Raw genomic sequence first — 26,293 nt, 5'->3', positions numbered from 1 at the left:
TAAATAAGATTAGGAACCAGACTATCAAAAGAAACGACACAAATCCAGAAGAAAAAGAAACAGCCCAACAGAAAATGGACAAAGAACAGATAAGAAAATCAGATGGTTCAAAAATACATGAAAAATATGTTCAACTTACAAAATTAGGAAAATGTAACTAATGTAATTAATAAATTAAAAAAATTTTAAATGTCCTATTTTAAAACTATCAGATAGCCAAAAATAACTTTTAAAAAATCAAATGAAATGAAGCTTTGACAAGAATGTAAAGAAAGAACTAGATGCACATATCTTACAATTTAATAATTCTACACCAGGCACATGTGCTAGAAAATATGCCATTTGTTCATAAAAACATGCAGTGAAAAATTCACAGCCTGAACACTCACCAGTATGAGAATGGATAAGTAAATAGTAGTATATTCAAACAATACTATAAAGCAGTTAAAAATAAATGAACTAGCTGCTGCTGCTGCTAAGTCGCTTCAGTCATGTCCGACTCTGTGCGACCCTACAGACGGCAGCCCACTAGGCTCCTCTGTCCCTGGGATTCTCCAGGCAAGAATACTGGAGTGGGTTGCCATTTCCTTCTCCAATGCATGAAAGTGAGAAGTGAAAGGGAAGTCGCTCAGTCGTGCCTGGCTCTTAGCAACCCCATGGACTGCAGCCTACCAGGCTCCTCCATCCATGGGATTTTCCAGGCAAGAGTACTGGAGTGGGGTGCCACTGCCTTCTCCAAAATGAACTAGAGTGCCACGTAATTACTTGTATAAATCTCAAAAATAAATTAAGTGAAACAAGCAAGGTGAGTAAGAATCCATAAAGTTTGATATCATTTTATAAAAAGGTTAGAAGCCTGAAAGCACTATCATATCATGTAACATACATATGAAAAGTGTTAGTCACTAGGTCATGTCTGACACTTTGTGACCCTGTGGGCTGTAACCTCCCAGGCTCCTCTGTCCATGGGATTCTCCATGTACTGGAATGGGTTGCCATTTTCTCCTCCAGGGGATATTCTTGACCCAGGGATCAAACATGGGTCTCTTGCATTGCAGGTGGATTCTTTACCATCTGAGTTGCCAGGGAAGCTATATATATGACTAATACCTGAATATGGCATGTGGGTATAAACTTTGATGACTAAAACCATATGCAGGTTACTAGTTACCTCTAGAAAGTAAAGAAAGAGGAATTATATTAGGGAGGGACAGGTAGAGCTTAATATCTGATAAAGCTGAGTGGTAAGTATATCACTGTATGTTCTATTTTTCTCTATGCCATTAAAACAGCTCAAAATAGTTAACTGAATTTTTCATGTACTCACTGGATTTCTATTAAAGGGTAAAGAAGATGATATTTACCTTGTGGTGATATGGGAGCTGCCTGATGTTGCGCCTCTCCTACAAAGTGGGAATCGTATTGTGCATCTAAGGGTGTCTACTAAAGAAAGGAGCATGGCTATTCCCTTTCCAGATGTAGAGCTGATAGTTGAGAAAAACTTTTCTCAGCGTGTTGGTGTAAGTTTCTTCTTGAATTTTTTCCATTATGAAAAATTACAAACATATACAAAAGTAGAGAAAATAATACAATGTATTTTCATGTACTGTTAGCCAGCTTCAAAAAGTATCTATTATGGCCAATTTTTTTCCTCATTATTTCTACCACTTCCCCATGACCACGGTCAATGGATGGATTATTTTGAAGCAAGTCCTCAACATTGTGTAACTTTATCCCTAAATATTTCAGTATGTATCTCTAAACAGTAATGACTCAAAAATAGAACAATGGTACCAGTATTTTCTCAAATATGTTCTAAGATAATTTATAAGACATCTTTAATATAATCACATCACAGTTTCCAGTTTTCCCAGATCTTCTCATACAATATATACTTCTTACAGTTTGTTTCAACCAGAATCCAATCAAGGCCCATTTGTTTCATTTGGTTGATGTCTCTTTAAAGCTGTAATTATCTTTCCCTATCTTTTTTCCCCTTGTAATTCATTTCTTAACAATACTAGACAATTGGTGCCTGGTTTCTCATTTTCCAGATTTTGCTGATTGCACCCTTGTGGGAAATTGAAGAGGTTCTTTTTTACTTCCTTTAATCTGGTAATTATATCTGGTGCATACAGCTTTGATTTAAAAAAAAAAAAAAGACTCTGTACTACATGGAGGTCACTATAGTACACGTGTCATTACCTCCATCAAAGTTCACATAATTTTTTTGGGGGGGTGGGGATGTCAGCAGCCATTAATGATCACTACCTAGGTTTATTATTTCATTCAGAGTTGCCATTTTACCTTACTCTGATTAATTTGTTAGCTGGAATGTGTCTCTAAGCAAAAACTATTATCAACTATTCAGTTACCCCGAGGTACAGTTCAGATAGGAAATCAAAGTAACTGACTGACTGTTTTCTTGCATTTATCAGTTTTCAAAGTAAGAAGTTGGTTTTCTAGCATCCTACAAAAGTGGTCAGTGCATTTTATTTGTTTAGTATCATTATCAGATCACAAATTTAAATATTCTTGATGTGTTTCAGTCTACTGCATTATTGATTAATTCTTAAATTGTCCCATCTCAAGCTAGTTGGACACTTCAGGTTTCTGAGTTCTTTTGATATGACCCTAGTGGTTCTGGATAAGTTTCAGGTATGACAAGTTTTCAGATTAAATATTTTTAAGTACATGCATCATTTGTCTATTCTTTGTTTATATTTCTATCTAGATTTTTCTTTTTTCTAATGTATTAAAAAGTTCTTTATATATTAGGAATATAAGAATATACACATATATGTAAAATAATTTGGAATATGTATTAGGAATATCAGTCCTCTGTGAGAGAAGTTTCAAATACTTTTTCCCATTTTCTTATTTGTGTTTTCACTTTGTGTATGGTCACTTTTGCCATGGCAATGTTAATTTCTGAGCAGCTTGGTGTAGATGAGGTTTCAACAGTTTTATTAGAAACTACTCTTGGAAATAATCACAGTTATTCTTTCAGCTCCACTCAGGGAGTCCATTAGCATTTCATGTTTTCATCTATCTAAAAATAGCTAGGTTGTTTTAACGTCTCCTAGATTTTGACAAGAAGGGTAAGTTTGGGATCATGTCAAGAGGTCACAAAATTGTTGTTCACATTTTCTGGCTAATTATTATTTCACCATGCTTACATTATATGATTTTAATTAGATTTTCCAATATCAGTTAATAAAGTTTCAACTTTTTGTTTTCAGCTTTTATTTTTTAAGCTTCTTATATTGCTCTGGTGATATCACTTATTGATATCTGGTTAATATTTTTCTTGCTGTCCTAAATATTGTTTAAAAAATCTAAATAAGGAAAATATATCATCAGACTATTTCTGTTACAGGATATTCTCCTATTTTCAAAATTGTAAGTAGATTGAAAGAAACCAATATTGTTTTCCACACACAGATAAAAAGAAGTATCTCCTGACAAGTCCTTAGTAGTACATCCTTAGAGTTACAGAACCAGGGTCCGTAACATCCTAATTTAGGATCCTTGAATTCTCTGTCCATGGGTGGACTTCCAGGGGTGTAAAAAGTCTTTGTAATTATAAAATCTCTTTTCTGAATAGTGTATGGTTCATAGGTTTTTCTTTCTCAACATTTCATTATGAAAAATTTCACAAATATAGAACAACTGGCAGCTTTATAAAATGAGCACCTATAAACCCTCCACTTAAAATTTACTCTTTACAAATATTTTGCAATATTTGCTTCATTGCATATGTAGTTACATATTCATCCCCTACTCACCCTTCAATCCTCCTTGTTTTTAAAATGTATTTCAAAGTAAGATGACGATATCAGTACATATCATCCCCAAATATATTCAGTATATGTATCTTCAAGTAGAATTTACTATTTATGTTTTTTAGTAAAATTTACAAATAATAAAATGCACAGAATTCAAGTGTGCTATTCAATGAATTTGAATAGGAATATATTCAAAACACAATCCAAACCCCATCAAGATAAAACACACTTTATTGGGGTATACCCTGCCAATCAATACTTGCCCCTCACTCAAGACAACTACTGCTCTAATTTTTTTTTAGATTTGTTTTTCCTTCTTCTAGAATGCTATGTAAGTTGAATCACACAGTATATACTTAAATATTCTTTAGTGGGTTTTTGAGACTTTTGTATGTCACTGCATGTATTTTTAATGAGCACCTACTAGGTATCCTGTTCCAGGGGTCATTAACTTACTGAGCTCACTGGGCAGGATGTGGGTCTCATGCCACCATTGTTTTATTGTTTTAGGGCATCTGTATAGTCAAAGCTGTAGTTTTTCCAGTAGTCATGTACAGATGTGAGAGCTGGACCATAAAGAAGGCTGAGCGCCAAAGAACTGATGCTTTTGAATAGTGGTGCTGGAGAAGACTCTTGCGAGTCCCTTAGACTGCAAGATCAAACCAGTTGATCTGAAAGGAAATCAACCCTAAATATTCATTGGAAGGACTGTTGCTTAAGCAGAAGATCTAATACTTTGGCCGTCTGATGTGAAGAGCCGACTCACTGGAAAAGACCCTGATTCTGGGAAAGATTGAAGGCAAAAGGAGAAGGGGGTGGTAGAGGATGAAATGGTTAGATAGCATCACCAACTGAATGGACATGAATCTGAGTAAACTCTAGGAGATAGTGGAGGAGAGAGGAGTCTGGTGTGCTGCAGTCCATGGGGTCACAAAGAGTCAGACATGACTTAGCAAATGAACAACAAAAAATGACTGATAAACTGAAAGACATGCTATCTTTCCCCAGAACTCTCAAAACAAAACTCTAATGGAAAATCTGATGACTTCATCCAGATCAACAGGAATTAACATTATGGGATCAGATGAACTGATAAACATGGTTTATAACTTTATGACTTTTTGGAAAATATACTAGTTTTAATCTTTGTTTTCCAAAAGAGGTTTCCTCTTATGCTATAACTTACAACAAAATTGATAAAGTATAGCTTTGTAAACAAAGATGTAATCGTTGTTTTAATCTGTTCTTCATTTCCAAATGTGTTTTGTGCCTCCATGCTGCCCTATGACTTTGTTAATATTACTAGCTGTATTACTTATATCCTGTCTATTTTATAAGGTTGTTGTCTCTTACCGTATCCAACTTATAACTAGGCCCCGTGACAAAACTAATGATGGCTAAACATTTTGAGGAAATAGATCACATTTATGACACATAAAATAATTCTAATAGTGTGATTCTAGGTACGGAAAGAAGCAATAAGGTGAAAACATTTCCTGGATCATAATGGACTAGTAAGACAGAGGATCCAGAGAATCTTTAATTATCAACAGAACCTAATCCAGAAATTAACATCCAAAGTGGCATATCAACAAAAATTTTTGCCAAATCTAAAAAGAATGTCCTAGCACCATGGGACAAAAATTGGTCATGAAATGTCTCCCAGGTATTGCTCAAACTTTGGACCAAGGTGAAGAACTGAGAAATAAAATATTATCTGCCATATCAGTAAAAAAAGATATCACAGTCATCAGTGATTGTAGCCAACTCTGACAGTGAGCTGGTAAGTCCTGAGGGAACTCAGGAAGGAAACAAAGAATACTTACCATCTAGCAGCCATCAGACTGCAGCCACTTCTGATGGTGAGCCCTGAGGAAACTCAGGATGTGAAAACAGGATACTGGCCCCAGATAGCTGAGGTGCATATCAAAGGAATGAACAGAGCCCAGACTCTTGCATCTTCTCATATATAGAAAAGTGTTAAATTCCTTAAATTGAGTTTTCTTTTATTAACTGTAATCTTTTGTGCCCTTTGTTGGATAATTCCTATATATCCTAGCTTCCTCCTCACTTTCTTGGAGCAGTTTTCCCAGGATTACTTAAGATGCTATCTCCTGGATGTCTGTCAAATAAAACATACATTCTCAAAAAAAAAAATTGTATGTAATTAACATTTTATCTGAATTAACAGTTATCTGGATGCTTGAATTTTATTAAAAATTTCTCTGGGTTTACTGACATTCTGTTTAACTATATATCCCAAGAATCTAACATAGTAGGTATCAAAAAATACTTGAGGCAAGACAACTAAAATATATCAAATAGCACTGGCAAAAGAAAGTCCCTAGTGATATTTAGAAAAAGCTTTCATAGAGTGGCATGGAGCAGAAGCTAGGCCATGGGTGAAAGGAAGGTCAGTAAGTTAGAAGAGCTAATATAGGATATTCTTTCAAGAAGTTTGAAGAGAAGAGAAAGATGGGAAGGTAATTTAATGGTTGATAGTTTAGGCTGAAGGAAGAAGACAACAGATGAGTATATTTTTTCTTGCTTTATTAAATTCTACAAATTAAAGTATTTAATGCCAAAATAATTTAGATTTTACTAAATTTCATGCTTTAGGATTTAAATATATACTTTTTTTGGTTTAAGTTAATGAGAGAACAACAAAGTATACACATTGTGTTTGCATGGTGCTTAGATACTGTGTTCATGATGGTCATTGGGTCTGTTTCTTTCCGTCTTCAGAATCCTGCTGTTAGTATAGAAGTGAACTGCATTGATCTATTACAAATAGAAGGATATAATTTGATAGCTGCTGGAACCTTAAATGGTGTGATCATCTTATGGAATTTTGTAACATCAACTGTCAAAGAAGTGTGAGTTGAATTGTTTCCTTAAATACTATATTCATTTCCTTAAAAAGCTGCACTGCAGAAGAGTCAAAGTAACATTCATTACTTAAAAAAAAAAAAAGCAATACATAAAAGTGATGATAATTTTCTCAAGGAGCCTTTCCTGGAGGTTATCTTTATAAGCAGGGTATGTACTAAGTGTTTAAATCCCAGAATGATATGAATAAAGTAAACCTTAATTATTTGTATTCCCAAGTGCTTTCACATTTACTCTTCTTGAGTATGTACTAGAGTATGTACTTTATGTACAAAGAGTATGTACTAAAGTTAGTATATGCTTTCCATGTATAATCTTGTCCAAATACATAACTTTAACAAATATTTAAAATATGTAGTAATTTTAAATAATAATCTAAGAGTTTCAAGCACACATATCCAATTGCCTACTGGCAATTATCATATGGATGACTAACAAGACCCTTAAAGTCCCCCATGCCCAAGATTTCTTCCCAATCTACCGTCCCCCATCTTGTCTGGTATTCCCAGTGACACCAGCGTCAAATGGTGAGAGGTAATTAAGATGGGTCTTCCTTCTCATTCACCACTCCAACACATCTGGTTTATTGGGGTGGTCAAAAAGTTCTTTTGGGTTTTTCCATAAGCTCTTATGGAAAAAGAGCTCCACCCAATACTACAGGGCAGTACTAAGAAGGGCATTACATATTCAATTCTACATCTCAACCAACTAGATTTGCTCTGTTCCACAAAATTTACCCTCCCCTGGAAATCCAGTTCTAAATATGCTTACCATTGGTTATAAGGGATATAATGTAACATTGTATTATTTGTTATGGATGGGTTAAAAATAATAACCTTTCCTCAGTAGTGTAATTGGGCTCTAAGTAAGGGCCATATATCACCCTATATCTAGAGAGTTTCTAAAGTTGTACTTCAAGGTATAAGATGGCCAAGAACCTTAACAATGAATTAAAAATAAAATCAATTCTATTTAAGCATTTGGGGGAAGGAAAGAGGTATAAAGGAGAAGAGAGTCAGAGAAGACAGGGGAAAAGAAGAAGAAAAAGCAAAAGAAATCTCTGCCTCTCCTAGCTACAGTACTTGCATATGTCTTCCTGGACTCTATGCCCCTTTTCAGTCTATGTCAGAGTTTTTACTTTTAGCCAAGTTTTGGGAGGAAATATTCCTTTCTTTTTGGGACTCTGGGTATGCTTTTCTTTGAACCTTAAGCTGAAGTAGCTGTTTCTGCAAACCCCTCCTCTTTACCTCAGCTCAGGGTCTGCTGGGCCCTGCCCCTAGAATTCCTGTCAGCCTTCAGTTCCTTTCCTCCAATCCTTGTTTTTCTCACAGACTATACGTGTCACTTTATTCCTAAATAATAACACCACACAATTCCTCATCTTCTTATTAATACAGTTTTCACACTGTGTCAGCTTATGTATGACTCACTATTTTGGGAAAGCATCCACTAGACTAAAAATGCAAAAACCATAATCTACTGTCACAGCTTAAAAGAGATTGCAGCTCCCCCAAGAATATTCCCAATTCAAAGGTGGAGATTCTTCTTGAATCTATTCTTGAAGTGCTAGGCAGTTTGCCAAGGGATGCATGCAAATCCAGCACCCAAAGAAGAATAACTGACTACAATGGGTCATACAGTGTCCTCTTCCCACAAAAAGATGACTATATTAAAACAATTGGTTTAGAATCACTGGAGTATTTTGCAAAACATATAATTTAACTGTCCAAAGTAATCTAGGTCCAGTTTAAAGACTCTAAAGTTAAGGATGGCCATCTCTACCTCTACCTCAAACTTTGTCTAAGAGCCCTTCACCAGTCAGGAGAAATAGTCCTTCTTTTTCTGTTCCAAGTCCTATGCTTTTTTGAGGGTGCAAACTAGAAATTGTTATTGCTAATGAATAATCCACTTTACCATGCAGTTCACTTGCGGAGCAGAAATACATAAAAAGTTGGAGCTCAACAAGTCATCAAATTTGTAGTCTCCTCCTTTGAGCTTGGTTCACTCCCCAGCAGGTCCTTCATCACTTGCCCATCCAAATTAGGAGAGGTAATTTTCACTAAAGGAAAAAGAACAGTTTGTTACAACATCTATTTCCTATAAGGAATATCAAACATGACTTTAAAAGCCTACTATGAAGTGCCAGGGCAGACGTTGGGGGACCATCCTTCTGCTTCCATGAAACTACCTAGGAAGGTGTTTTTGGGAATCTGAGTCAATTGGAGACTGGAGCAGGAAGAATAGTGTGATTACTGAATTACCTGCTTTCCTTTTCCACTTAATGATAAGGTGCTTGAGGGTAGTAACTACATTTTATTCTAATTTCTCACTGCACTTATTCAAAGAGTATAAATCTATTCTTTAAACTGTATGAAACTTTCAGGAGGTTGTATAAGCTCACTCTCTGAACTAATAGACAAACTGATTGAATTAAAAGACTTATAAACACTAAAAGATCATGTTGTTATATAGATGTTTATTAAGGAAGAATTCAAATGCTATACTTTTGGGTTTTCTCTCCATGTTCAATGATAATCAACATTTCAGGAGTTGATTACCTCTGCATGGAATATATAATAATGTATGTTACCTTATTTGTAAATTTTTATCTTGTGAATGTATGCTTATTCCTAGGTATAGACCAGAAGATTGCTTCACTGTAGACCCTGATTTGGACCCTAAACGCTTTAGAATTAATAACATACTATTTCTCTTTCGTAATCCTGAATGTATAAGGTAACTCAGCACTTACTGATCAAGAAATATTGTCTGGGACTTAAGTGGATGATATAAAAAGAGTTCTCCTCATCCCAGCATTTAGGAAGGTACAATTGAGAGAAGGGTCTTCCCAGGTGGCACTAGTGGTAGAGCTTCCACCTGACAATGCAAGAGATGCAGGAGATGCGGGTTCGATCCCTGGGGCCAGAAGATCCCCTGGAGGAGGAAGATGGCAACCCACTCTAGTATTGTTGCTTGAAAAATTCCATGGACAAGAGGAACCTGGTGGGCTACGGTCCATGGGTCACAAAGAGTCAGACACAACTGAATGACTGAGCACACACACACACAACTGAGGGAAGATATATTTGGTCTGACGTACTTGGCTTCAGCGTTCTTCCCTATTATGGTTTTTGTAAATGGGTGGCCCCAGGGGGATCTAATTGCTGTGTGGTTAACCAGTTTCCCCTTACCATTTCAGTCCCACAGCAGAAAGGAAAAATGCCCACTTGACCCCACTTGCAGCTAAAATACAACTCTATGAGCACTGATATACAGCAGAAATTAAAAAAAAGATTTATAGGGAAAATATGAAAGATCATATGGAAGCAGGTTTCATACAACATCTGCTATAACTGAGCAATCGTCATCCATTTCCAAGACAGCAGGGGATTTTTTTTTTTTTAAGTTTAAGAAAAGGTGTTTTTCCTATTTATATTTGCCTGAGAGCTCTAATTTCAATAGGCAATGAAAAACACATCTCTGGAGAGAAATCAAAGGCTTCTGTACTATCTCATCATCCAGAAGTGAGCCAGGATATAACATCTTCCTTACTCCTTGACTTGAAATGTTCTCATTCTGAGAATATTTTGAGGACCTCATCTGTATATATCTGCATCAGAACACTAAGCCAGTTTTCAGCCCATTCTAGCAGAATTAGAAACTATAGAGCAGAAGTTACTAGGTTTTCCGAGCCTCCTCACAGCCACCTCACTCCTCACCATTTCAGTGCCAGAGCCTCTGGGACTAAATCTAGCCTTAACAGTGGGAAAGAACAGATTTTTGTTTCCTACACCTGAGCAGTATCCACACTAAAATCCAGAGATGCTAAAAAAAAAAAAAAAAGTAACCAGCTGAAATTAAAACAGAGGAGAGCACCTTCTGAGTATGAAAAAATCTCTTAACTTTTCCTCCTTGGGCTTCCTCCCTCTCCTTATAGGAGATCAAGTCAGGATTCTGTATGTTCTTCATCCCAGTGTGATTCTAGCAAGGGTCCACAGAGTAGCAAGGTAAGCAAGAGAAAAGGAGAGTGTGCCTTCCTGTTATTGCCAATGTTAGCTCAATAATTTGTTGCATGTAGTAGGTAAAATCTTTTTTGTTTTCCCTAAAAAGCAATGTCTAAACTGTTTTTATCTTTTTTTCCCACTATTTTTCAAGGCTTTCCTATATGCAATAATAAATAAATAAATTTATTTATTTATTTCATGAATAAAATAAATTACATAGGCTATTTTTATGTTCATTAAATAATAATTTTAGACTATCTCTTTTGCTAAAAAGTATTATATACATTTCACAGAGGAAAGAGACAGCATGTGATTATGTTACAACACAATGTAATGAAATGGTTTTCAAACTGTGTTCTTGGTTCCATATTTTATATATTTTTATACATTTTTATTTCTAGTTAAGATTTTGTTTGAAGGAAAGTTTTCACTGCATAAATTATTTTAAAAGCACTAGCATAGTGGAAATAATCAGTTTGTAAGGATGTGTCAAACAGACTTGTACTTAAATCCAAGCACTCCATTTATTATCTGATTAGCTTTAGAGATGTCACTTAACCTCTGAGTTTCCATTTCTTCAGCAATACAAAGGGAATAGTAGAACCTAACTGGCGTGGTTGTTAATGGAATTAGAGACATTATACACCAAGAATGTAGCAAGCTCTAGGTATTTAATTACTCTCGTTATTATGCTACACTGGAGCCACTAGAAAAAGGCTGTGTTATAAATACCCTATTTATAAACATGAAAATCACTGTAGCATCTTTTCAAAGAATTAATTGTAAAATAACTTTAAAGTTAATGCTTGGAGATATAAATTTAACTATGAAAAAAATCTATTCATTCAGTGTATCACATTTCCTTACAATATCATAAATATTCTCTTTTTCTCCCCAAATTCAGGGAAGCAAACAGAGCATACACGAAAGTGAGGTTAAAGGTTAGTATGAAATTGCCTCCCTTTCTTCACTTCTTTGCTATAGGGAGTTTAGGTGATAGACTACTTAGAATTAATGTATATTCTTGTGACTAAATGCTGAGGTGCTATAGGATTCAGTAATCTAAGAGGCGGAGTTTACATTATTATGATGCTTTTATAACTATTAACTTTAGATTTTAAAAATCCAAAGTACTACTGAGCTTCTTAGTCTCCAGTCTGCTGCCCGGAAGCTTATACTAGATTCATAAGCCTTTTTTGACTGAGTAGGACTCATACTGGATGTATACCTAGTTTTAACTACCATGTACAGTACAGAGGCTTTTGTAATAGAACCCAAAATGAGCTCTTTTAGTTTTTTCCAGTAATACAGGATTCCATTTGTTAAAGGTTTTTTGTTCTCTGCACTGACTGAAGTTCTCTAAGATTTAAAAAAAAAAATTTTTTTTTAATTCTAGGGAAAAGAATGTGAGTTTTTTTTTCCTATTTTCCTACTTGCTTCCTCTTTTATATTCTATAAAATTTGAAATGCCAAGTACAACAAACACTGGTAACTCACTAATTTTCCAACAGGTGAGCAAACAGATGTTGCTGTGAGAGAGCAACAGCCAGCGGACAAAAAGCCTCCTGGAGGCACCAAGGAAGCAGATACTCAACCACCACCTATCCTTGTCACTGCGCATGAGGACGGACATCTCCGCTTGTGGACTATGGAGGTCAGGGCCTGTCATTTACCTGGAACAGCAAAGAACGGGAAAGATAAAAAGGATTATTGAATAAACCTTAGCCCCCTAAGGTTTGATATAGCATCTAATTTTACTACTGTTCAATCTTCTAGCCAAATGGCTGGTTTTGCAGTCTGCTCACTGAAAATACTACTCAAAAATTTAGGTCAATTTTGTAACTCAAAAGATCAAATCATCAAAACCGCTAAGACAACTACTATATTTCCGAACTTTCTTTACATTGAGCTACAAATACATCCCACTATATATTTCATTGGATATTTAAATAATCAGTTCAGTCACTCAGTAGTGTCCAACTCTTTGCAGCCCCATGGACTGCAGCACACCAGGCCTCCCTGTCCATCAAAAACTCCCGGAGCTTACTCAACTCATGTCCATCAAGTCGATGATGCCATCGAACCATCTCATCCTCTGTCATCCCCTTCTCCTCCCATCTTCAATCTTTCCCAATATCAGGGGTCTTTTCCAACGAGTCAGTTCTTCACATCAGCTGGCCAAAGTATTGGAGTTTCAGCTTCAGCCTCAGTCCTTCCGATGAATACTCAGGACTGATTTCCTTTAGGATGGACTGGTTGGATCTCCTTGCAATCCAAGGGACTCTCAAGAGTCTTTTCCAACACAACAGTTCAAAAGCATCAATTCTTTGGTGCTCAGCTTTCTTTATAGTCCAACTCTCCCATCCATACATGACTACTGGATGGACATTTGTTGGCAAAGTAATGTCTCTGCTTTTTAATATGTTGCCTAGGTTGGTCATAGCTTTTCTTCTAAGGAGCAAGCATTTTTAAATTTCATGGCTGTAGTCACCATCTGCAGTGATTTTGGAGCCAAAAAAAAAAAAAAAATAAAGTCTGTCACTGTTTCCATTGTTTCCCCATCGAATTGCCATGAAGTAATGGAGATGAAGTCATGAAGATGGCAGAGTAGAAGGATGTGTGCTCATCTTCTCCTGTGAAAACTCCAAAATTACAACTCACTGCTGAACAACCATCAATAGGAGAACGTTGGATCCCACCAAAAAAAGATACCCCACGTCCAAGGGCATAGGAGAAGCCCCAGCAAGATTGTAGGAGGGGTGAAATCACATTTAGAATCAAACCCCTTACCCGCCAGAGACGCTTGGAGGGCTCAAACAAACCTTGTGCACACCAGGGCTCAGAGACTCCGCAGAGACTGAGCCAGAACTGTGTTTGACTGTCTTCTGTGCAGACAGCAGTGGAGTGCAGCAGGGGCAGGGGGTCTGGGTGCAGTCAATGTGGGTATGGCATAGGGCATAAGCCCTCTTGGAGAAGGTCACCATTAACCCCATCATAGAGCTGCCAGATCTTACACAGGACTGGGGAAACAGACACTTGGAGGGCACAAATAAAACCTTGTGCACACCAGGACCCAGGAGAAAGGAGCAGTGATCCCACAAGAGACTGACCCAGATTTGCCCATGAGTGCCCAGGAGTCTCTGGTGGAGGTGTGGGTCAGTGGTAGCCTGCTGCAGGGTTGGGGGCACTGAGTGCAGCAATGCCTGCATGGGACATTTTGAAGGAGGTCACCATTATCTTCATTATCTCCACCATAGTTTGGCCTCAGGTCAAACAACAGGGAAGGAACACAGCCCACCCATCAACAGGAAATTAGATTAAAGATTTACTGAGCATGGCCCCGCCCATCAGAACAAGACAGTCAGTCCCCAACAGTCAGTCTCTCCCATCAGGAAGCTTCTATAAGCCTCTTATCCCTATCCCACAGAGGGCAGGCAGAATGAAAATCACAATCACAGAAAATGAATGAAACTGATCACATGGACCACAGCCTTGTCTAACTCAATGAACCTATGAGCCATGCCGTGTAGGGCCACCCAAGACAGATGAGTCATAGTGGAGAGTTTTGACAAAACATGGTCCACTGGATAAGGGAATAGCAAACCACTTCAGCATTCTTGCCTTGAGAACCCCGTGAAGAATATGAAAAAGCAAAAAGATAGGACACTGAAAGATGAACTTCCCAGGCTGGTAGGCACCCAATATGCTACTGGAGATCAGTGGAGAAATAACTCCAGAAATAATGAAGAGACAGAGCCAAAGCAAAAACAACACCCAGTTGGGGATGTGGCTGGTGATGGAAGTAAATTCCAATGCTGTAAAGAGCAATATTGCATAGGAACCTGGAATGTTCAGTCCATGAATCAAGGCAAATTTGAAGTGGTCAAACAGGAGATGGCAAGAGTGAACACTGACATTTTAGGAATCAGTGAACTAAAATGGACCAGAATGGGTGAATTTAACTCAGATGACCATTGTATCTACCACTGTGGGCAAGAATCCCTTATAAGAAATGGAGTATACATCATAGTCAACAAAAGAGTCAGAAATGCAGTACTTGGATGCAATCTCAGAAACAGACAGAATGATCTCTGTTCGTTTCCAAAGCAAACCATTCACTATCACAGTAATCCAAGTCTATGCCCTGACCAATAATGCTGAAGAAGCTTAAGTTGAATGGTTCTATGAAGACCTACAAGACCTTTTAGAACTAACACCCAAAAAAGATGTCCTTTTCAGTATAGGGGATTGGAATGCTAAAGTAGGAAGTTAAGAGATACCTGGAGTAACAGGCAAATTTGGCCTTGGAGTACAAAATGAGCAGGTCAAAGGCTAACAGAGTTTTGCCAAGAGAACGCACTGGTCATAGCAAACACCCTCTTCCAGCAACACAAGAGAAGACTCTACACATGGACATCACCAGATGGTCAAAACCAAAATCAGATTGATTATACTCTTTGCAGCCAAAGATGGAAAAGCTCTATACAGTCAGCAAAAACAAGACCAGGAGCTGACTGTGGCTCAGATCATGAACTCCTTTATTGCCAAATTCAGACTTAAATTGAAGAAAGTAAGGAATGAAGGGAAAACCACAAGACCATTCAGATATGATCTAAATCAAATCCTTTATGATTATACAATGGAAGTGAGAAATAGATTCAAGGGATTCAATCTGATAGAGTGCCTGAAGAACTACAGATAGAGCTTAGTGACATTGTACAGGAGGCAATGATCAAGACCATCCCCATGAAAAAGAAAAATGCAAAAAGGCAAAATGGCTGTCTGAGGAGGCCTTACAAATAGCTGAGAAAAGAAAAGACATGAAAGGCAAAAGAGAAAAGGGAAGATATACCCATTTGAATGCAGAGTTCCAAAGAATAGCAAGGAGAGATAAGAAAGCCTTCCTCAGTGATCAATGCAAAGAAATAGAGGAAAACAATAGAACAGCAAAGACTAGAGATCTCTTCAAGAAAATTAGAGATACCAAGGGAACATTTCATGCAAAGATGGGCACAATAAAGGACAGAAATGGTGTGGGCCTAACAGAAGCAGGAGATATTAAAAAGAGGTGGCAAGAATACACAGAAGACTATACAACAAAGATCTTCATGATTCAGATAACCACGATGGTGTGATCACTCACCTAGAGTCAGACATCCTGGAATGTGAAGTCAAGTGGGCCTTAAGAAGCATCACTATGAACAAAGCTAGTAGAGGTGATGGAATTCCAGCTGAGCTGTTTCAAATCCAAAAAGATGATGCTGTGAAAGTACTACACTCAATATGCCAGCAAATTTGGAAAACTCAGCAGTGGCCACAGGACTGGAAAAGGTCAGTTTTCATTCCAAACCCAAAGAAAGGCATTGCCAAAGAATGCTCAAACTACTGCACAATTGCACTCAACTCACACACTAGCAAAGTAATGCTCAAAATTCTCTAAGCCAGGCTTCAACAGTACGTGAACTGTGAACTTCCAGATGTTCAAGCTGGATTTAGAAACCAGAGGAACCAGAGATCAAATTGCCAACATCCATTTAGAAACCAGAGGAACCAGAGATCAAATTGCCAACATCTGCTGGATCATCGAAAAAGCAAGAGAGTTCCAGAAAAACATCTATTTCTGCTTTATTGACTATGCCAAAGCCTTTGATATGTGGATCACAGTAAACTGTGGAAAATTCTTCAAGAGATGGGAATACCAGACCACCTGACCTGCCTCCTGAGAAATATGTATGCACAACAGGAATCACAGAACTGGACATGGAACAATAGACTGGCTCCAAATTGGGAAAGGCATACATCAAGGCTGTATATTGTCACCCTGCTTATTTAACTTATATGCAGAATACATCATGGAAATGTCAGGCTGGATGAAGCACATGCTGGAATCAAGATTGCTAGGAGAAATATCAATAACCTCAGATACAGAGATGACACCACCCTTGGAAAGTGAAGAAGAACTAAAGAGCCTCTTGATGAAAATGAAAGAGGAAAAAAAAAAGAAGAAAATGAAAGAGGAGAATGAAAAAGTTGGCTTAAAACAGCATTCAGAAAACTAAGATTTAAATAACATGATACTATTAATGATGAATACATCATTAAACAGTGTAAGAACACTGAAATGTGGAATATACATGAAATTTTAGCTTTCCAAGCTACTGGAAGAAGTTATTACATTATATTGAGGGTCCTAAACACTTTACAATGAAGGGATAGCTTTCATTTACTGAAAGGTTTTAAATGATTTGGGGGTGGAAAGTAGGGCAGGGGGTTTGAATTAGGTGGACAGAAATGACAGAAGTAAGGATCTTGAGTAGACTGATGATGAACAGCAAGGGAGGTGGCATCACTTATAAGATTCCTTTCTAGAGAGAAACCCAGAAAACAGCAAGTTTTGTATGGCAGATAGTGAGGTTCAACAACACAGGACAGCATACTGTCTGCTGTATAAAACCTCCAACTGATCAGTTGATTCTAACTTATTAGTGAGAAACTCTTGGTTCCTGGTGGCTCAGACGGTAAAGCGTCTGCCTACAATGCGGGAGACCCAAGTACAATCCCTGGGTTGGGAAGATCTCCCGGAGAAGGAAATGCAACCCACTCCAGTATTCTTGCCTGAAAAATCCCATGGATGGAGGAAACTGGTAGGCTACAGTCCATGGGGTCGCAAAGAGTTGGACACGACTGAGCAACTTCACTTTCTTGGTTTGAAAATGCTATGAAATACTATACACAATGATTTTCCCTGAGACGATCCAGGTATTGGAGCAGTGACGTTTCCCCCTCCCCCCAAAATAGGTAAATAATAAAAGTGTGAGAACTATAGGAGGAGAAAATATTATATCCAACTAAATCCCAGGAAACAAGTAGCAGATTCAAAATTTTTCTTCCTATGTTTTGACTTTTATTCTTCAAGTATAGAAATGTATATGAAAGTCAGTGATGACTTACACTAAGCACTGAAAAACAACCTGCCAAATTTGAATCTCTTGCAATCTGTCTTGTACCAATATTCAAAAATAGATATTTCTGAAAGGACAAATACAACATTCTGGCTTAAAGTAAGTGAGAAACACTTAAATATGAAAATCATGTTTATTTAAAAGGAGAATATATCACTGGAAAGGGGTTGAGGAACTGCATGAAAAGAGTTATCGGAAGTGACAGAAAACAACCTACAAGTATAGAGGTGATTTGCAGTTAAGAGTCTAGATGGTTATAGTTATCAGTTGACCCCACTTTTACTAATATTTAGTTTCAAGGAAAGAAGTCCTTATCAGTTCAGTTCAGTTCAGTCACTCAGTCATGTCCGACTCTTTGCGACCCCATGAATCACAGCACACCAGGCCTCCCTGTCCATCACCAACTCCCGGAGTTCACTCAAACTCATATCCATCGAGTCGATGATGCCATCCAGCCATCTCATCCTCTGTCATCCCCTTCTCCTCCTGCCCCCAATCCCTCCCAGCATCAGAGTCTTCTCCAATGAGTCAACTCTTCGTATGAGGTGGCCAAAGTATTGGAGTTTCAGCTTTAGCATCATTCCTTCCAAAGAACACCCAGAAATGATCTCCTTTAAGATGGACTGGTTGGACCTCCTTGCCATCCAAGGGACTCTCAAGAGTCTTCTTCAACACCACAGTTCAAAAGCATCATAATTTCAAATTATTTTTATTATGAAGAAGAGAAATCATGTTATAATTAGAAGAGAAATCACGTTATAATTAGTATATAGCTCCTTGGGATAAATTATCTATAAACTCAACTCTAATACTGATGTTTATATAATTTATTATCATATTTTATACAGGGAAGACTACTGAAAGATATTCTACCTTTCACAAAACATGCTGCCATTTCTCTGACATCGCTGTTCACTGATTCATGTGCAAGAATACTACTGACTGGAAATACGGGTAAGTCACTGCTGTTATGCAGTTGGCCACAGGCATCTTAACAACCTACATGATATAAAAATGGATATAGGATAACACCGTGACATTTATTGAAACAAAAGGAAGGATACCCAAGCTGCCAAATAAACAGAAGAATGAAAGGGTGTCAGGAGAACCTATTTCATTCCCAGCTCTGTATTTAAGACATATGATTTCTTCTGTCATTAAATTGGGTATAGGACTGTTGTTCACTTGCTCAGTTGTGTCTGACTTTTTGCAACCCCGTGGACTGCAGCATGCCAGGCTTCCCTGTCCATCATCATCTCCCGGAGCTTGCTCAAAATCATGTCCATCGAGTCTGTGATGCCATCCAACCATCTCATCCTGTGTCATCCCCTTCTCCTGCCTTCAATCGTTCCCAGCATCAGGGTCTTTACTAATGAGTCAAGTCTTTGCATCAAGTGGCCAAAGTATGGGAATTTCAGCTTCAGCCATCAGTCCTTCCAATGAATATTCAAGATGGATTTCCTTTAGGATTGATTGGTTTGATCTTCTTGCTGTCCAAGGGACTCTCTCAAGAGTCTTCACCAACACAACAGTTCAAAAACATCAATTCTTCAGCATTCAGCCATCTTTATGGACCAACTCTCACATCCATACATTGCTGGAAAAACCACAGCTTTGACTATACGAACATTTGATGGCAATGTGATATCTCTGCTTTTTAATATGCTGTCTAGGTTGGTCATAACTTTTCTTCCAAGGAGCAAGCATCTTTTAATTTCATGGCTGCAGTCACCATCTACAGTGATTTTGGAGCCCAAGAAAATAAAGTCTATCACTGTTTCCATTGTTTCCCCAACTATTTGCCATGAAGTGATGGGACTGGATGCCATGATCTTCATTTTTTGAATGTTGAGTTTTAAGCCAGCTTTTTCACTCTCCTCTTTCACTTTCATCAAGAGGCTCTTTAGTTCTTCTTCACTTTCTGCCATAAGGGTGGTGTCATCTACATATCTGAGGTTATTGATATTTCTCCCAGCAATCTTGATTCCAGCTTGTGCTTCATCAAGCCTGGCATTTCCATGATGTATTCTGCATAAAAGTTAAATTAGCAGAGTGACGATATACAGCCTTGATGTACACCTTTTCTGATTTGGAACCAGTCTGTTGTTCCATGTCTGGTTCTAACTGTTGCTTCTTGACCTGCATACAGGTTTCGCAGGAGGCAGGTAAGGTGATAGAGTATTCCCATCTCTTGAAGAATTTTCCACAGTTCGTTGTGATCTATGTAGTCAAAGGCTTTAGTGTAGTCAAGCAGAAGTAGATGTTTTTCCTGGGATTCTCTTGCTTTTCCAAAAGTTGTTGGCAATTTTATCTCTGGTTCTCCTGTCTTTTCTAAATCCAGCTTGAACACCTGGGAGTTCTTGGTTCACATACTGTTGAAGCCTGCTGCTGCTGCTAAGTCAGCATTAGTTTGCTAGCATGTGAAATGAGTGCAATTGTGGGGTAGTGTGAACATTCCTTGGCATTGCACTTCTTTAGGATTGGAATGAAAACTGACCTTTTCCAGTCCTGTGGCCACTGCTGAGTTTTCCAAATTTGCTGGCATATTGAGTGCAGCACTTTAATAGCATCATCTTTTCAGATTTGAAATAGCTTAGCTGGAATTCCATCATCTCCACTAGCTTGCTCGTACTGATTCTTCCTAAGTCCCACTTGACTTTGTACTCCAGAATGTCTGGCTCCAGGTAAGTGGTCACACCATTGTGGTTATCTGGATCATTAGATTTTTTTTTTTTTTTTGGTATAGTTCTTCTATACATTCTTGCCACCTTTTCTTAATATCTTCTGTTTCTGTTAGGTCCATACCATTTCTGTACTTTATTGTGCCCATCTTTGCATGAAATGTTCCCTTGGTGTCTCTGATTCTCTTTCCAACTCTATTGTTTTCCTCTATTTCTTTGCATTGTTCACTTAGGAAGGCTTTCTTATCTCTCCTTGCTATTCATTGGAATGCTGCATTCAGATGGGCATATTTTTCCTTTTCTCCTTTGTCTTTTGCTTCTCTTCTCTTCTTACATATTTGTAAGGGCTCCTCAGACAACTATTTGGCCTTTTCACATTTCTTTTTCTTGATGGTTTTGATCACCGCCTCCTATACCATGCTATGAACGTCTGTCCATAGTTCTTCAGGCACTCTGTCTATCAGATCTAATCCCTTGAATCTATTTGTCAATTCCACTGTATAAGGGATTTAAGTCATACCTGAATGGCACAGTGGTTTTCCCTACATTCTTCAATTTAAGTCTAAATGTGACAATAAGGAGTTCATGATCTAAGTCACAGTCAGCTCCCAGTCTTGTTTTCATTGACTGTATAGTGACTCCATCTTCAGCTGCAATGAATATATTCAATCTGATTTCAGTATTGACCATCTGGTGATGTCCATGTGTAGAGTCATCTTTTGTGTTGTTGGAAGAGGGTGTTTGCTATGGCCAGTGCGTTCTCTTAGTAAAACTCTGTTAGCCTTTGCCCTTCTTCATTTAGTACTCCAAAGCCAAACTTGCCTGGTCCTTCAGGTATGTCTTGATTTCCTACTTTTGCATTCCAGTCTCCTATAATGAAAAGGATATCTTTTTTGGTGTTAGTTCTAGAAGGTCTTGTAGGTCTTCATAGAAGGTCTTCTTGCAGGTCTTCAACTTCAGCTTCTTCAGCATTATTGTTTGGGGTATAGACCTCAATTACTGTGATAGTGAATGGTTTGCCTTGGAAATGAACAGATATCATTCTGTCGTTTTTGAGATTGCATCTAAGTACTGCACTTCAGACTCTTCTGCTGACTATGATGGCTACTCCATTTCTTCTGAGGGATTCTTGCCCACAGTAGTAGATATAATGGTAAGCTGAATTAAATTTGTTCATTCCAGTCCATTTTAGTTCACTGATTCCTAAAATGTCGATGTTCACTCTTGCCATCTCCTGTTTGACCACTTCCAATTTGCCTTGATTCATCGACCTAACATTCCAGGTTCCTACTCAATATTGTTCTTTACAGCATCAGACTTTACTTTCACCATAGGAGACACGCCCAGCTGGATGTTCTTTCTGTTTTGGTTAGGCCTCTTCATTCATTCTGGACCTATTTTTCCATTGATCTCCAGTAGCATATTGGGCACCTACCAACCTGGGAAGTTCATCTTTCAGTGTCACATCTTTTTTCCTTTTTACACTGTTCATGGAGTTCTCAAGGCAAGAATGCTGAAGTGGTTTGCCATTCCCTTCTCCAGTAGACCATGTTTTGTCAGAACTCTCCACCATGACCCATCCACCTTGGGTAGCCCTACATGGCATGGCTTATAGTTCCTTTGCTTTAGACAAGGCTGTGATCTATCTGATAAGTTTGGTTCACTTCCTGTGATTGGGGTTTTCACTCTGTCTCCTTCTGATGGACGAGGATTAGAGGCTTGTTGAAGCTTCATGGTAGGAGGGAATGGTTGTGGGGAAATCTGGGTCTTGTTCTGGTGGGCAAGGCCATGGTCAGTAAACCTTAAATCCAATTTTCTGCTGATGGGTGTGGCTATGTTCCCTCCTTGTAGTTTTGGCTAATGGCATAATGGTGACCTCTTTCAAAGGGACTTATGTCAGCACGCCATGGCTCCATGAACTGTTTAGTTAGCGCCCCTGACCACACAGCAGGCCACTGTTGACCCACGCTCCACCAGAGACTCCCAGACACTCACAGGCAAGACTGGCTCAGTCTCTTGTGGGGTCACTGCTCCTTTCTCCTGGGTCCTAGTGAGCATAAGGTTTTGCTTTGCCCTCCAATAGTCTGCTTTCCTAGTCCTGTGGGAGTTCTGTATAGGACTCCCACCCCCTTATTTGCATATTGGGAATAATGTAAAGATTTTATTTATAATCTTAAAAGGGTTATGTTGCATTGACCTTCATTCTAAAGGGAGTCATGCACAAGAAGAAAGGGATTGTTTGTTCTTTATAGGGGACTTTTATTGTTATAATCAATATGAAAGTGAAAGTGAAGTCACTCAGTGTGTCCAACTCTTTGCAACCACATAGACTGTAGCCTACCAGGCTCCTCTGTCCATGGGATTTTCCAGGCAATAGTACTGGAGTGGATTGTCATTTCCTTCTCCAGGGGATCTTCCCAACCCAGGGCTCAAACCTGGGTCTCCTGCATTGTAGACAGACGCTTTACCAACTGAGCTACCAGGGAAGTCCATAACCAATATAGTTGGTCTTAATTCTTTCATGTAACACTATTTTTTTTAATATTGCCTTCCTATTTCCTCTCTTCTTTTGAATTAAGCCTAAGCTTTCTTTTCTTCTCTCAAGCTTAGCCTACCCTTCTTTTTACCACAGCCAACCCTTATTATTTTCTAATGTAATCTTGAGATCTGCATCCAGATATTGTTATTATACTAATATTTAAATTTTATGTCTCCTATTTTAAAAACTAATTTTTCATTTCAAAAGTTACCTTAAAAAAGTCTCAATGTATTATTTTGTATTAACAATTACCGGAGTCTTCTGGATATTGTAGAAAATAATTATTTATGTTTGCATTCAGTATTACCAGTAGATTTACAACATTTATTTAAAGCTATCTTTATTTAAATGAACTTATTTACAAAATAGAAACAGACTCACAGAGACAGAAAACAAACTTATGGTTACCAAATGGGAAAGTGGGGGAGGAGGGATAAATTAGGGTAAATTAGGGGCTTGAGATCATCTGATACAAACTACTATATATAAAACAGACAAACAACAAGGTCCTACTGTAGAGCACAGTATACAGTAATGGAAACAGTGACAGACTTTATTTTCTTGAGCTCCAAAATCACTGCAGATGCTGACTACAGCCATGAAAGCAAAAGATGCTTGCTCCTTGGAAGAAAAGTTATGACAAACCTAGACAGTATATTCAAAAGCAAAGACATCATTTTACCAACAAAGGTCCATATAGTCAAAGCTATGGCTTTTTGAGTAGTCAAGTATGGATGTGTGACTGAACCATAAAGAAGGCTGAGCACTGAAGAACTGATGCTTTTGAACTGTGGTGTTGGAGAAGACTCTTCAGAGAGTCCCTTGGACTGGACGGAGATTAAAACAAAAAAAAAGTTAATCCTAAAAGAAATCAATCCTGAATATGCACTGGAAGGAGTGTTGCTGAAGCTGAAACTCCAATACTTTGGCCATCTGATATGAAGACCCAACTCATTGGAAAAGACTCTGATGCTGCGAAAGGTTGAAGGCAGAAGAAGGGGACGACAGAGGATGAGATGGATGGATGGCATTACTGATTCAATGGACGTAAGTTCTTGCAGACTCCGGGAGATTGTGAAGGACGGGGAAGCCTGGTGTGCTGCAGTCCATGAGGCTGCAAAGAGTCAGACACAACCGAGTGACTGAACAATAACTGTATAGCACAGGGAACTATATTCAACATCTTGCAGCAAACTATAATGGCAAATAATCTGAAAAAGGATATACATATATAACTGAATCACCTTTCTGTCCACATCACAACATTGTGAGATTTCATTTTGACACTGCCAACACGTAGCTTGCCACATTACTCCAATATCTGGTTTTCACCTGCAGACCACTTGTAATATCAATCTTCTGGCAGGCTTTAACTTGTCTATTAGTGCCTGGGGACACAGCTGGGTCTATGGCTCCTACATGAATAGCTCCATAAGGGGCTTCTTCAGCATACTCCATCCTCCACCCCCCACAAGCAGCTACAGTCTCCTTGGAAACAAAAGCACTGGATCATCCTTTCCGACATTATTTACTGAATAGTTTAGTAGCTCCTTAATGTGGCTTTTCCAGTAGTCATGTATGGATGTGAGAGTTGGACTTTGAAGAAAGCTGAGCGCCGAAGAATTGATGCTTTTGAACTGTAATGTTGGAGAAGACCCTTGAGAGTTCCTTGGACTGCAAGGAGATCCAACCAGTCCATTCTAAAGATCAGTCCTGGGTGCTCTTTGGAAGGAATGATGCTAAAGCTGAAACTCCAGTACTTTGGCCACCTCATTCGAAGAGTTGACTCATTGGAAAAGACTCTGATGCTGGGAGGGATTGGGGGCAGGAGGAGAAGGGGACGACAGAAGATGAGATGGCTGGATGGCATCACTGACTCGATGGACATGAGTCTCAGTGAACTCTGGGAGTTGGTGATGGACAGGGAGGCCTGCCATGCTGCGATTCATGGGGTCACAAAGAGTTGGGCACAACTGAGTGACTGAACTGAACTGAACTGAATGTCATCAATTCCTATGACTTTTCCACTAGACCCAACCATACATGCAAAACATGCAGTTTAAGGGTCCCACTTCCAGCTCCTACAGTTTTAGCTCCTTCATACAGTGGATCAAACAGAAGTTCTAGTACATATGCATGCATATGTGGAGTACTAATTGTTTCTTTGAACCCCATAGATTGTGAAGAATCCATATAAGGTTTCATTTTGCATAGTGAGAGCTGCTGCTAAGTTGCTTCAGTCGTGTCCAACCCTGTGCGACTCAATAGACAGCAGCCCATCAGGCTCCCTGTCCCTGGGATTCTCCAGGCAAGAATACTGGAGTGGGGTGCCATCGCCTTCTCCAATAGTGAGAGCGGTCTGAGGCCAACATTACTTTAAATACTTTGCCTTGAGGATTCCGTTCTTGTGGCGGGTGTGGATTAGCTCTGAGGGGCTGGCACCACCAGATTTCCAGGCCATCGCTAAGAACACTCGGAGCAGGTGCAGAACCAGTGCAGCAATGGGGCCCTGGGGTGTCGCCAAGAGTGAGACCACCCCCCGCATGGTCACCACCCTGCTCGAGTCCCTGCTGTAGCTGCTGCGGCGGCACTACACCTCTCAGATACTATTTTATTTACCATTTTAAATGCTTAAATCAAAACAACTCGATCAAAACAAGTCTGAGTAGTATTAATAATTACTTAGACAAGAGAATATCTAATTAAAAATTCCAATGTTTAAATTTCATGCAGAAGGACACGTTATCCTTTGCAGTATCAGTTCCTTCTTGGAATCACCTCATGATGAAAAGGTAAGAACTTCAGTTTTAGTTTAATTAATGAGTCAAGACATTTACTGAGCATTTCTCTGTGCCAAATGCCACAAAAGCTAGAAATACAGGATAAGACTACCTACTCTCAAGTCATATGTGATACTACTGAAACTTAAGCCATATGACAAATAACAGTGGTCTACTGGAGAAAATAGGGGATGAATGAGTGAGTGAGCAAACAAGCCACTGGTCATTCTGCATCTGCTTCATGTTTTGACTTATTTGTTAGAGTCTGCCCAGAGCTTAAGAGCATCATACATCATGCAGTCCTCCAGTCATTGCCTTTATCTTATACAACTTCATAGAAGGAAGTTTCATAACCCTTTATAGAAGCCCCACCTGGTACCCAGACATTATTATTTTCAAGAAACTCTTCCCCTATCGTCTAAAATCATCCTTATGATTAAATATGTTATTCTATTTTTAGTGTTAATGCAATGTAAATGTCACCATCCTTAGTTGATAACCATTTAAATATGTACTTCCTGGGACTTCCCTGGCAGTCCAGTGGTTAGATTCCATGCTCCCATTGCAAGGGGAGCGGGTTCAAACCCTGACTGGGGAACTAAGATACCAGATGCCTCACAGCATGGCTGAAAAAAAAAAAAAAAGCACTT

At 38.6% G+C, this 26,293-nt stretch overlaps 1 protein-coding gene, 1 non-coding gene and 1 pseudogene across 2 annotated transcripts in view; 1 reads left to right on the top strand and 2 right to left on the bottom strand.

The window, feature by feature from the left end:
• WDR64 (WD repeat domain 64) overlaps positions 1–26,293 on the top strand; it is a 120,105-nt gene that overhangs the window by 73,268 nt on the left and 20,544 nt on the right. The window contains exons 15-22 of the mRNA XM_055582169.1: positions 1,344–1,520; positions 6,534–6,664; positions 9,312–9,413; positions 10,615–10,684; positions 11,586–11,622; positions 12,193–12,335; positions 18,492–18,597; positions 25,597–25,655. Coding sequence (XP_055438144.1) covers positions 1,344–1,520; positions 6,534–6,664; positions 9,312–9,413; positions 10,615–10,684; positions 11,586–11,622; positions 12,193–12,335; positions 18,492–18,597; positions 25,597–25,655 — 825 coding nt within the window. The remainder of the gene's footprint in view (positions 1–1,343; positions 1,521–6,533; positions 6,665–9,311; positions 9,414–10,614; positions 10,685–11,585; positions 11,623–12,192; positions 12,336–18,491; positions 18,598–25,596; positions 25,656–26,293) is intronic.
• Positions 22,739–22,810, bottom strand: TRNAC-ACA (transfer RNA cysteine (anticodon ACA)). Its single transcript has one exon. It is a non-coding gene; the product is annotated as a tRNA-Cys (tRNA).
• LOC129653500 (protein-L-isoaspartate(D-aspartate) O-methyltransferase-like) lies at positions 24,030–25,453 on the bottom strand (annotated as a pseudogene).

Source organism: Bubalus kerabau, chromosome 5, assembly GCF_029407905.1.
Source record: "Bubalus kerabau isolate K-KA32 ecotype Philippines breed swamp buffalo chromosome 5, PCC_UOA_SB_1v2, whole genome shotgun sequence".
Lineage (NCBI taxonomy): Eukaryota > Metazoa > Chordata > Mammalia > Artiodactyla > Bovidae > Bubalus > Bubalus kerabau.
This window is presented reverse-complemented; position numbering and strand designations above follow the sequence as displayed.